Source organism: Phymastichus coffea, unplaced genomic scaffold, assembly GCF_024137745.1.
Source record: "Phymastichus coffea isolate CEN01 unplaced genomic scaffold, Cenicafe_Pcof_1.1 PCOF00188, whole genome shotgun sequence".
In the NCBI taxonomy this organism is placed as follows: Eukaryota; Metazoa; Arthropoda; class Insecta; order Hymenoptera; family Eulophidae; genus Phymastichus; species Phymastichus coffea.
In genome coordinates, this window is record NW_026706999.1 from 236,789 (window position 1) to 249,676 (window position 12,888).

General features: G+C 42.9%; 1 protein-coding gene across 3 annotated transcripts; it reads left to right on the forward strand.

The window, feature by feature from the left end:
• The first annotated feature begins 443 nt into the window (after positions 1-443).
• LOC131673638 (chromodomain-helicase-DNA-binding protein Mi-2 homolog) lies at positions 444-12,588 on the forward strand. Of its 3 annotated transcripts, none has more exons than XM_058951775.1 (16): positions 444-746; positions 4,073-4,164; positions 4,243-4,365; positions 4,441-4,758; positions 4,881-5,171; positions 5,247-5,480; positions 5,549-5,702; positions 5,774-6,690; positions 6,765-6,990; positions 7,063-7,526; positions 7,609-8,721; positions 9,183-9,543; positions 10,074-10,768; positions 10,843-11,487; positions 11,721-12,030; positions 12,109-12,588. In XM_058951775.1, the coding sequence occupies exons 1-16, from the start codon at positions 710-712 to the stop codon at positions 12,111-12,113; spliced, it is 5,985 nt and encodes a 1,994-aa protein (XP_058807758.1). In that variant the 5' UTR covers positions 444-709; the 3' UTR covers positions 12,114-12,588. The 3 variants fall into 3 exon arrangements, with proteins under 3 accessions (XP_058807758.1, XP_058807759.1, XP_058807761.1); XM_058951776.1 differs by having other exon boundaries at positions 11,721-12,021; XM_058951778.1 differs by having other exon boundaries at positions 7,609-8,709.
• The last annotated feature ends 300 nt before the right edge of the window (positions 12,589-12,888 follow it).

Sequence of the window (12,888 nt, forward strand, 5' to 3'; positions counted from 1 at the left end):
TGCGGCTTGTTTCGCAAGCATATCGTCGGTCGTAAGATATCCTTCGCATTCCCCAGCAGCGAATTTCGAAAGGATCTAAGTGCAGCAACAGTGACGGTGTGCAGCTCACACTCGCGAAAACGATGCGACGCGAGAGCGAGCGACCGAGCGACAGATGATGCACCTGCCCGCGCTATAAGAGAGAGAAAATGTTTTTTCACCAAGGGCTAGAACCCAGCCGGTGTGTATGATCGTGGCAACGAAGAGGACGCGGTGAACGAAACGAAGGGACGCGAATATGAGAGAGAAAGAAGATGGCAAGAGAGTGGGAGAAGGACAATGCAAAGTGTGCGACGCGTGTGAAGAGAGTGGGGGGAGAGAAAGAGCAGGGCGAATGAAGAGAGGGGAGAGAGAGTCGTATATGCATCGCAACTCTGCTGCGAGAGTTCTCTGCTGGCTGTTGGCCTGCGCTAGCGCCGCGAGCCGTTATCATCCGCGCGGCAAAGGGAAAGGACGCGAAAGCCGAAGCCGAAGAGTTCGCCGCCACCAGCCGGTTGCCTTATTTTTTCCGTTCTCTTCGTTGTAGTGTTTGCTTGGACGCTGGGCGCGTGGCTACGATAACGTGCGCGCCAGTTTCGTGTGTTGTTGGCCACTTGATTGTGCGCCGACTAATTGACACTGCCTCGCAATAAATTTCTGACACCCCGAGTGCGTGTGTATCTCAGCTAACATGGCGTCTGACGAAGAAGTCGACGAGAGCTTCGCCGGTGAGTATTACTTTTTTACGTACGTAACACGCACGCTCTTTAACCTCAAATGCTCTGCTCTCACTTGGTCGCCACCGACACTGCTCAGATTCGGTGCCTAACCTCTGCATGACGCGCGCGCTCTCTCTCGCGTTCCCTCTGGATTTCTTTTTGCTCTCTCACGCGCGCTCTCTCGCTTCACCTTGAGAGAGAGAGAGAGAGACTCTTCCCTGTCTTTGTCTTTCCGGCGCGATTAGTGATTTTCGCTCGTCTCGATTGTTGTTATTATCGCTGGCGTCGTGCGAGCGCACGAGATGACCTCGCATTCACATAGAGCGAGAGAGAACCGTTGGCGACTTTTTGAAAAAAACCTTAAATCATCTGCTACTCGTAAGAATTTTAAAAAACAGTTCCTCTCCGAGGAACAGCATGGCACTATTGCCAAACCATAATATTGTGGAGTGTTGTCGTTCCACTGAAAATTTCCTAAAGTATGAAAGGGATAGAGAGAGGGAGAAAGAGAGAGAGAGAAGCGGTGCTGGTACGCTGCAAAAAAGAAACACGGTGCGGCCCTTCCGAAGAAAATGGCTGCTACAAGCGCGCGCCCGACGTACACACGCACACATTTACAACTACTCGTTTCGTTCTCTTTCCCGCGGGCGCGCGCACACGTGTCTGTGTGTTTAATTATATATGTATCGCTTGCGGCCGGCGAGTCTGTGTGCACGCGTACGCGTTTGTGAGCGTGGATGTGCACCTATACACCTGTATCTCTCAACCAGAGATACATTGTTCGCCACAACGAAATTTTACGCTGCCTCTGCAGTTTTGCCACAGCACCGATCCTTTTTACGCTCCGTGTCTCCTCGTTCTCGTTTCGCGTCTGTTTCGCACGCGATGCGCCTCCTGGTTATGTATCGACAGCTGCTGTGCTGCTCACAGACAGATATGAATTTTGTAATTGGCGACTGAGAGATGGCGTGTGTGCGTGTGCGTGCATGTTGCACGAGCATTTTTCGTTGTATTCGTTCTCTGGGTCGGCTCTGGTTTCGTATTGGTCACATGGGTTTTTGCTAATGCGCTAAACAACCTTTTTTCGTACTAGCGTGTGAATCTTTCGTTTGGTATCGTCGGCTCGACTGAAATGAAACGATGATTAGCAAGCTCCAATCGATTAGCAAATAACGAGCGATCACTAACAAACAATAAATCAACAGTTACGTTTCTATTAGCGAACCCATACCGGACTAGACTCCAAAATTAGTTGCCACGAAGAGAGAGAGAGAGAGAGAGAGAGAGAGAGAGAGAGAGAGAGAGAGAGAGAGAGATGCTTTTTCAATTCCAAAATAATCCTGATGTATCACATTCTAAAACTCGTATATGCTCACTAAGCTTGTTGCGTTCGGATTCATCTATGAAACGATTATATAAGAAATACCTACTACCAACTTTTGCTATCTGAAGTGCTCAATGTTTTTTTTTTCTTTCTCTCTTAACGCTCTAATTGGTACAATAATTCTCGATAAAATATTAAATTCTAATAACTCTAAAGTTTGCAGATAAAACGTTTCTCACGCCCATGTATTATTCAGTAAACGAGCAAGATATGCACCGTTACGTACATCGTGCAACGGCTTGGCAGTTAAGGGCCGCCTGGCGACGTTAATCCAATGCGGTTTACCTTACTCGCGCGAGTAGAAATAATGCGAGATAAACTTTTGTTTCCACAGCCCTTATGGCCGCAGTGAACTTTACGCGGCTCAATTCTCATAAAGTCTACTTACCGATCGATCGGCGCGCGCGTAATTGACAACTTGGCCGGAGCATCCTTCCGATCGCCGAGCGTAACGCGCATCTGTGGCTTTTTTTCGGGGCGCAAAGCATTACGATTCGCCGCGAGCGATCGTTAAAAGTGCGCTCGCCGCGTCTGGATTGGCGTGTGATACGTACATGCAAAAACGTCAGGCGAGCGCGAGATCGATCGCCGGCATTGCGTTCGCGTGTAATACTTAACGGCAAAAGGGCCTCGCGGCTCGCTTAATCAATCCAGAACTCGCGTTAGTCGAAGATTTCGCGGCCGAATGAGCGCAATTGCGCAAGCTTGTTGTTTGGACGCTTGATTTCGTCGAAGAAAGAGCTTGAAAACTAGACCAGACGGACAATCGGGACGCGAGCGAGTGAGCGACACTCTATAGTCAGCTACTTTCCCGAGACCGAGGCAGGTTTTTTTTTTTTTTCGTCGTGTCATAACTGGGCCTTGCAGTTATTATCTTTCGAGGAAACGTCTGTATATATACCGCTATGAACCTCGAAAGGCCTTATCGTTCATCGTTCGACGACGAAATCGTTCCAACAATATACGTATAAACATTGGGCGCCGTGTATAGGTGCGATGCCCGAATGGAAAATTTTACTAATCAATACCGCCGCTGAGTTCTCATTTTCGCGCGAAGCGATCATCTTCTCTCATCTAAGTAGCCTCGCCCACAGATTATTAACCCTGCGTGTTATTCCTGCGGCAGATAAAAAAAAATCTCATTTCGCCGTGGCATCGCGCCTAGTAAGCCCTGAACATTTTTTGGCGACGCCTCATCTACTTATACATAATGTACAGTGGTGTACAGCGCGTATATCCCCACCACTCTGCACATGCCGTTCTCTCTCTCTCTCTCTGTCTCTCTCTCTCTCTCTAGTTTCCCCTCGTGCAGGAAAAACAGACGCCGAAAGCCAGAGAGTTCTGCCACGGATGTACATTATAACGGTTTTCCCTCCTTTCCCCCTACCCTTCCCCGACGCTCTTCTAAACTAGCTTACTCAAGTGTGACAGACGCTCGAATGAAAACAAAAACGGTCTTTTTGTATTTTATTTTTGCATCTCGATATTTTGAGCAAAAAAATAGGGCTTTTTCCGTTTGTACACGCATCACCGCCCTCCGCCTTCTCTACTCCAAGCTCTCTTTCTCTCTCTCTTATGGCTCCGGCAGAAATCGATATCCTCTCATTTGCTTAGCGGCCGAGCGCAGATGCCGGCACCCACTCCGCAAGCGCATCGCCGGCAAGCGGGCGAGCAAGACTTTTCACGGTTTCCCGGCAGCCCCTTCTTCTCTGGCTCGTGCATGTTTTGCTTTTCGCGACATATAGCTCAAAAGAACCTACTACTAATTTTTTTTCTTTTTCAACATCGTGAAATTTATCACGCAACGATGGAAGATGTACTACTTGCGAGTATGTTGAATTTCGTCGTATGGTTTCGCTAATTCTTGTACACTCGAACGTATTTTTTAGATAATCTGCTTGGGTCACTGTAATAGTATACTCAATCGAATATCCTTTTTTTTTAATTGTAGGAGAAGATGAAGTGGAAGATACTGGAAATCAAGTGTCAAATGCTGGTCAAACAGTGGAAGGCTCAACAGATAATGAAGAGGCTCCGAGAGTCGTAAGTTACACTTTTACATTTGGAAGTGAAATTCGTAACTGTAAAATAGCTGTAAAGGGGATTTCACCTTTTTTGAAGGAGGAAGACGACGATTATGAGCCCGAAGAACGTAAGAAAAAGAAGGGAAAGAAGCGAAAAGCTAGAAGTGAAGACAAAAAGGGCAAGAAGAAAAAGAAAAAGAAAAAGTCTGACTCGGGTGATGTAAGTAAAAAAAGCCTATGGTAACTTATTTTATCTATCTGTGTAATTCGATTAAGTTTTATCGTGTCTTCGTAGGAAAGTGATTTTGGCGGTGGAGACAATGCCGAGTTAGCCGGCGAGGACAGTGACTACGCGTCAAATCGCAAAAGTCGCAAATCCTCGTCAAGGAAGTCGTCGAGTCATCAAGCGGCAACTCCCACAGCTTCCTCAGCAGCCTCGACGCAAAGCCATCAAGAAACGGCTGCCGGTATGCCAACGATAGATGAGGTCTGCAGCACATTTGGTCTTACCGACGTTGCTATCGAATACTCGGATGCTGATTTCCAGAATCTTACTACCTACAAATTGTTCCAACAGCATGTCAGACCGCTTTTAGCTAAGGAAAATCCTAAGGTAAACGATTAATTGATTTTTTTCTCGTCAACGTGTGACAATCATTGAAATGACAATGTGCAATTTTAACAAATATTCAACAAACATTCAACAAACAACAAATATGCAATTTTTATCAACAGGTACCGATGTCGAAGTTGATGATGTTGGTAGCAGCTAAATGGAGAGATTTCTCCGAGATGAACCCACATACGCAGCCTGAAAACGATGTCTCGACTCAATCAATCGACGACGACGGCAGAAATGCGAGAAATAATCGCAGTGCAGTGACCCAGGACGACGATGAAGATGAAGAAGATGAGGACAGCGATCGCAAAAAGAAATCGCGCAGTTCGAGGGCCAAGAAAGGCAAGAAAACTTCGAAAGTTCCAACTCTTAAGATTAAGTTAGGCAAGCGTAAGCGAGGAAGTTCGGTAAGTTACAGTTTTACAAGAAATATTTATATAATTTAACACATGCTTATTTATTTTGTTTATGTTGCGTTACAGGATGAGGAAGCCGAAGGTAGTGGACCAGCCTCTGATAGGGACTCTGACATGGAATTTGAGCAGATGTTAGCTGACGCCGAGGATGTGCCACCTTCTGAAAATTCAAAGGCAGAGGAAAATAGTGCCGAAGCAACGGCTGAGCCACCCGTACGCAAAAAGGCCAAAACAAAAATTGGCAATAAAAGTAAAAAGAAAAAGAAAGCCAAGACCGCGTCTAAATTTCCAGATGGAGAGGTAAGAACATAAATGATATTTTTGGTTGCTTTTAAGGACGATGAAATGATACAAACTTTTTGTTGTAGACTGATCATCAAGACTATTGTGAAGTATGTCAGCAAGGTGGAGAAATTATTTTATGTGATACCTGTCCTCGAGCTTACCATCTGGTTTGTTTGGAACCTGAGTTGGAAGAAACGCCAGAAGGAAAATGGAGTTGTCCGCACTGTGAGAACGAAGGTAAAAAGATTAGTTTGTTTATTCATATCTACGAAACAAATATATAACTGATTGAGAAACTTCTTTTCAAGGTGCCGCGGAAGATGACGACGAACATATGGAATTTTGCCGAGTGTGCAAAGACGGTGGCGAGTTGTTGTGCTGCGACAGTTGTACTAGCGCCTATCATACTCATTGTCTGAATCCACCATTGGATGATATACCAGACGGTGACTGGAAGTGTCCTCGCTGTTCTTGTCCACCGATCTTCGGCAAAGTACAGAAAATTTTAACGTGGCGTTGGAAAGAAGTTAATGACGCGGACGAGCCATCGACGAGCAAGTCGTCTGGTAAACCGCGCAGGATTCGCGAGTTTTTCGTTAAATGGGTGGAAAGGTCGTACTGGTACTGCGACTGGGTGACTGAGCTACAGCTCGATGTCTTTCATCCGCTCATGTACAGAAATTATTCTCGCAAATATGATATGGATGAGCCACCAAAGCTCGAAGAGCCACTCGACGAAGGTGATGGCCGCGTTAAGCGACGTAAGGACATGGATAAAGCGGCTGGGGATAAGCAGGAGCTCAATCTTGATGAGCGTTTCTACAATTACGGTGTCAGACCTGAGTGGCTGATTGTTCACCGTGTGATCAATCACAGACTACAACGTGATGGTCGGGCATTATATTTAGTCAAGTGGAGAGATCTAGGTTATGATCAGGCTACGTGGGAGGATGAAAACGCAGACATTCCGGGCCTTAAGCAGGCCATCGAGTATTACTTGGATTTGCGAGCGGCTAATTGCGCTGATGGGCCGCCATCAAGGAAGGGCAAGAAGGGCAAAGGCAAGAAGTCCAAGACGAAGGAAATTATCGACGATGAGGAAAGAGCACCACGGAGGTATACTCCACCACCTGAAAAACCCACAACCGATTTGAAGAGAAAATTTGAAAGGCAACCAGAGTATTTGGATGTCACGGGAATGCAGCTACACCCTTATCAGTTGGAGGTGAATCGCGTTTCTGTTTTAGCTACTAAATATAGGTTCAAGTTCGGTTAAAATATTAAATTTTTCTTTTTTAGGGCTTAAACTGGTTGAGATATTCATGGGGTCAGGGCATTGACACCATTCTTGCCGATGAAATGGGTCTTGGAAAAACTATCCAGACTATTACATTTTTATATTCACTTTATAAAGAGGGCCACTGCAAGGGTCCATTCTTAGTATCAGTACCACTTTCTACTATTATTAATTGGGAGAGAGAGTTTGAAACGTGGGCACCTGATTTCTACTGCGTTACTTATGTTGGTGAGTTGAAGAATTTTGTTAAATATATTTTATTAATTTACAGCCAATTTGATAACTTTTTTCCTTATACAGGTGATAAGGACAGCCGTATGGTGATTCGTGAGAATGAGTTATCTTTCGAAGAGGGTGCAGTCCGAGGTGGACGTGCCTCTAAGATTCGTTCGTCGTCAATCAAATTTAATGTTTTACTGACTAGTTATGAACTCATCTCTATTGATTCTGCTTGCCTGGGTTCTATCGACTGGGCAGTTCTTGTTGTCGACGAAGCTCATCGTCTCAAGTCCAATCAATCCAAATTTTTCAGACTTCTTGCTTCTTACAACATCGCTTATAAACTACTGCTCACTGGTACGCCTTTACAGAACAACCTTGAGGAATTGTTCCACTTGTTGAACTTCTTATGCCGTGACAAGTTCAACGATCTGGCAGCCTTCCAGAACGAATTCGCTGATATCTCGAAAGAAGACCAAGTAAAAAAATTGCACGAGATGTTAGGACCGCACATGCTGCGTCGTTTGAAAGCTGATGTGCTCAAAGTACGTTTTTTATTTAGCTTACAAACGCTAAAATTCATGTATCGTTGTTCGATTACTAATAAAATTTTTTTGTTCATTACAGAACATGCCCAGCAAATCCGAGTTTATCGTGCGAGTAGAACTATCACCAATGCAAAAGAAGTACTACAAATATATTTTAACCCGAAACTTCGAGGCATTGAACCCGAAAGGCGGAGGCCAACAGGTTTCACTTTTGAACATTATGATGGACTTGAAGAAATGTTGCAATCACCCGTACCTGTTCCCAGCAGCGTCACAAGAGGCGCCGACTGGACCTAATGGCAATTACGAGACGTCGGCCTTGATCAAAGCCGCTGGAAAACTTGTGTTGCTTAGTAGAATGTTAAAAAAACTGCGCGACGATGGCCACAGAGTGTTGATTTTCTCGCAGATGACAAAAATGCTAGATCTCCTAGAAGATTATCTTGAGGGCGAAGGTTACAAGTATGAAAGAATCGACGGTAACATTACGGGAACTCAGCGTCAGGAAGCGATTGACAGATTCAATGCTCCAGGCGCTCCACAGTTTGTGTTCCTTCTGTCGACTAGAGCTGGTGGTTTGGGTATCAATCTCGCTACAGCCGATACTGTGATAATCTATGATTCAGATTGGAATCCGCACAACGATATCCAAGCTTTCAGTCGTGCTCATCGCATTGGTCAAGCCAACAAGGTCATGATTTACAGATTCGTCACCCGTAATTCCGTCGAGGAGCGTGTCACTCAGGTTGCCAAGCGTAAGATGATGCTGACCCATCTGGTCGTGCGACCCGGTATGGGTGGTAAAGGTGCCAACTTCAGCAAACAAGAACTCGATGATATTCTTCGATTCGGTACTGAGGAACTTTTTAAAGAAGAGGAGGGTAAAGAAGACGAAGCTATTCACTATGATGACAAGGCTGTTGCCGAATTGTTGGATAGGAGTAAGGAAGGTATTGAGCAGAAGGAGAACTGGGCTAACGAGTACCTGAGCTCGTTCAAGGTCGCGTCGTACGTTACAAAAGAAGGCGAAGCTGAAGAGGAAGCTGATACTGAAATTATCAAACAAGAAGCTGAGAACACCGATCCAGCTTACTGGATTAAACTGCTCAGACATCACTACGAACAACAACAAGAAGACATTGCTCGGACCCTCGGTAAAGGCAAGCGCGTGAGGAAGCAGGTATGCCGATATGTGCGTTAAACAACATATTATTATTTTTATACCTTTTTGAATTCTCTTGGTGTGTTTTACTCTGTCCTAGTATTAACGTACTAAATTCGCACTGGTTTGTGACTTTTTCCATTTTGATTCACTTCATACTTTCATTAACAATATTTTTAGTATCCATTCATCACTTAGAATACTTGTATTTTATATTCTAGCTGAGCTAAATTTTTCTGCTTTTCTTATCACATAAGTAGTTCAGATAAGCCTTTTTAGATCGACCTTTTTCCAAAATGTTTACAATTTGATTCTATCGCGAAAATAGTTTTGCTAAGTTTGCTCGCGATGATTGCTTTCAGTAACTTCTCTAGAATTAAAAAACAGATTGTTACTTTTTTTTACTTTTTAAAAGTTTTGCTTGTGTTTTTTAAATTATCCATGATTTTAAAACTTTGTCACTAAAGTTTGCTTTTTTTTTGTCGCTGCAGGTAAACTACAACGACGGTGGTGTGACTGGAGAACAAGGTCGCGGTGATGATCAGCCATGGCAAGATAATATGTCTGACTATAATAGCGACTTTAGTGCACCAAGCGACGACGATAAAGAAGACGATGACTTTGATGAAAAGGGCGACGGTGATTTGCTTTCAAGGCGCAGTCGACGCAGACTCGAACGACGCGATGAGAAGGATCGTCCTTTGCCGCCACTTCTTGCCAGGGTCAACGGCAACATCGAAGTCCTCGGTTTTAATGCTCGTCAGAGAAAGGCATTCCTCAATGCGATCATGCGATATGGTATGCCACCGCAGGACGCTTTCAACTCGCAGTGGCTCGTTCGAGATTTACGAGGTATGCGTTATACTCATTGTTTCTATGATACACGGCTTTCATTAGCCTTGTTGCATGCCATTTGCTCCTACGTTTATGATTTTGCAAATTGGAAAATGCTTAAGATGTTTTAATATGCTTATCTGCTCATCATGGAGAGCATTACAAAGTTCAATTTACGCTTACATGAAATATTTTTATTGCTGTACCAATCACTACTAATAACTTTTTAATGGCTGTAAGAATATCTGACTTTATTTACAGGAATCATTCCTAAACTAATTTATGCTCGCATTTCAGTGAATATTTATAGCATTGATCTTTTTAACGACAAATGCAATCAAGTTTTACAATCGCGTTGACTTGATGAATAGCAAAATTAGCTTGACGATGTTATATTAATATTGTATAAAAAAATAAAAGAAAAATGTTTTAATAATAAAAATTTAGGTATTGTTTGTGTATGTGCGTACGTGCATGAATGAATGAATGAATGAATGAATGAATGAATGAAAAATGTATTTCTAAACGATTGTTTTATTCTTCTTTAGGCAAATCGGAGAAGAACTTCAAAGCCTACGTATCTCTCTTCATGCGTCACTTATGCGAACCTGGCGCCGACAACGCGGAAACCTTCGCCGATGGTGTACCGCGCGAAGGACTGAGTCGTCAACATGTATTGACTCGTATCGGTGTAATGTCACTGATTCGCAAGAAGGTGCAAGAGTTTGAGCATATTAACGGTTATTATTCGATGCCCGAGGTAATCCGCAAACCGGTAGAGCCAGTAAAGCCTGCTGATGCAACTGGTGCCGCCGTACCACCAACTGTAAATGCCACAGCCACTGCGGCGACGAACGATGGAGCTACAGGATCAACGAGCAGCACCAGTGCCACTCCAGCTACGTCAAACGCACCAAGTCCGAGCCCTGCTGCGACGCCTACGCCTACAGCTGCGTCAGCGATTCCAACCACCGAGAACGCCACGAAAGAAGACGCTAAGGACAAAGAAGCTGGAGATGAAGAGAGCAAAGAAAAGGACTCTAGTGATACTGTCAAAGAGGAAGGCAAAGAGGACGAGAAGTCAGAAGTAAAGAAGGACGAAGAGGGTAAAGAAAGAGAAGAACTGGAGGATGAGAACGATTCAGCTGAAGGTGAAAAATCAGCAGAGGCGAAAGAAGAAAAACCTGAAGTTAAGGAGGTAGAGAAGACCGATATGAAGGATGAAAAAAACCTTAAAGATGAAGTATGTAATTTATATTTTTAAGTTTAATAAAAAAATTGTTAGGCGAGATTCTAAAAATTAAAATTTGTTTACAGAAGCCTGTTGAAAACTTGGAAACTAAAGCCAAGTCAGATGCCGATGAAGAGGTTGTAATTGTGAAAGATGATGAGGAAGAAGCCGCGATTGGCGAAAAAAAAGACGAAAATAAAGATAAAGACGCTAAGGATAAGGAAGGCAAAGATGATAAAGATGGTGAAAAAACTAAACGCAAATTTATGTTTAACATCGCCGATGGTGGCTTCACCGAGTTGCACACTTTATGGCTTAACGAGGAGAAGGCTGCTGTTCCTGGTCGCGAGTATGAAATCTGGCACAGGCGACATGACTATTGGCTGCTTGCTGGTATCGTCACTCACGGCTATGGTCGTTGGCAAGATATTCAAAATGACATTAGGTTCGCAATCATCAATGAACCATTCAAAATGGACGTTGGTAAAGGCAATTTCCTCGAGATCAAAAACAAGTTTTTGGCCAGGAGATTCAAGCTTCTTGAGCAGGCTCTCGTAATTGAAGAACAGTTGCGCAGAGCTGCCTATCTTAATCTCACTCAAGATCCTAACCATCCAGCTATGAGTCTCAATGCCAAATTCGCCGAGGTTGAGTGTTTGGCTGAATCTCATCAACATCTGAGCAAAGAGAGTTTGGCTGGTAACAAACCTGCTAATGCAGTGTTGCATAAGGTATGGCTTTTAGTTGAAAGTGTTTTTATTTGTTTGAATATCTCCTTTATTTTTTCACGAGTGTTTCTTCAATTCTTACATTTGATTTTAAGAGTTACAAGTTTTAATTCAAGCTACAGAACATGGAATTTTTGTAACAAAAGTGTTACGGGTATAAGAAATTTATGACTGATAGGTTATTAAATAATATTTTATACTGAATATTAAATTATCGATAATATTTTCTGTTTCAGGTGCTTAATCAATTAGAAGAACTCCTTTCCGACATGAAGTCCGATGTAAGTCGATTGCCAGCTACCTTGGCGCGTATACCACCAGTAGCGCAGAGACTGCAAATGTCCGAGCGCTCGATCTTGAGCAGATTAGCTGCAACGACTCCTGGTGGGAACAGTACGCAGACCGGTCAAGCCGCCCTGTTGGCACAACAATTCCCTCCTGGCTTCACCGGTGGCCAGCTACCAGCCACATTTGCCGGAGCTGCTAATTTTGGGAACTTTAGGCCACAATATTCCGTACCCGGGCAACCACCTCAAGGTTTTGCAGGTTCATATTGATCATAGAAACTTTTCTAAGCAACAGAAAAAAAGCAAAGTAACCGTTGGTGTTTTTTGTTCGTTGCAGCTTGAGTAACTTGAAAGACAAACTTTGCATCGATACATTGATAAATGGACGACTCACGGTATCTAAGGCACTTCGTTCTTGGTTGTTGCCGGGAGAATGAATGACTAGCGCGCTGTGTAATCTTATTTTTCGTAAATCACACAATTTCTAGCTGAATTTTCACTAGATAAGGATCTTTTAAGAATGCGCCAAACGTTATTGAAATAATATCATTACTATCTTAAATAATTAATTGAAACGTCACGTTTTTCCTGTATTTATTATGTGTATACATTCATCGGATCGAGAGAAGAAGAAAAATAAGTTTTTTGTATTGTCAAAATATGAATAAAGGATTTAAGCGATCGTCACCTTCACAATGAACAGAAATAAAAAAGAAATTATGCGTCAGCGTCTCGTATGTAATAAGTACACAATTATTACTTAAATTTATTTAAGCAAAACTGTATTTTTATTTGGAGACTAAGATAAACTTTGTTCAAGGAATTTGTTAATTGTATTTATTTACTGTACCCTTTTTCCTGAATAATTTATATTTAAATAAATCCATGTTTGATTGCTTCGAGTAATGTTCATTTAAATATAATTTGTAAAAAAATTTTTCAATGAGTCGTATTAAAAGTAATTTTTTTATATTAATAAAATCGCGAATCTTACGACAATCATAATCTTTAAAAAAATGGATGACTCAATATTCATACTATGTATGACAATTAAAAGCAAAATTTTAATGTTTAATGTGGATATAATCATATGTTCCATTGTTTACACGTATATACA

What these genes read in the sequence shown, in the direction of transcription:
- LOC131673638 (XM_058951775.1), top strand. Translation starts at nt 710, where the DNA reads ATGGCGTCTGACGAAGAAGTCGACGAGAGCTTCGCCG. An exon ending in TCCGCACTGTGAGAACGAAG is followed by an intron (nt 5,703 to 5,773) that starts GTAAAAAGATTA and finishes CTTCTTTTCAAG; the next exon opens with GTGCCGCGGAAGATGACGAC. An exon ending in GCTCGTTCGAGATTTACGAG is followed by an intron (nt 9,544 to 10,073) that starts GTATGCGTTATA and finishes ATTCTTCTTTAG; the next exon opens with GCAAATCGGAGAAGAACTTC.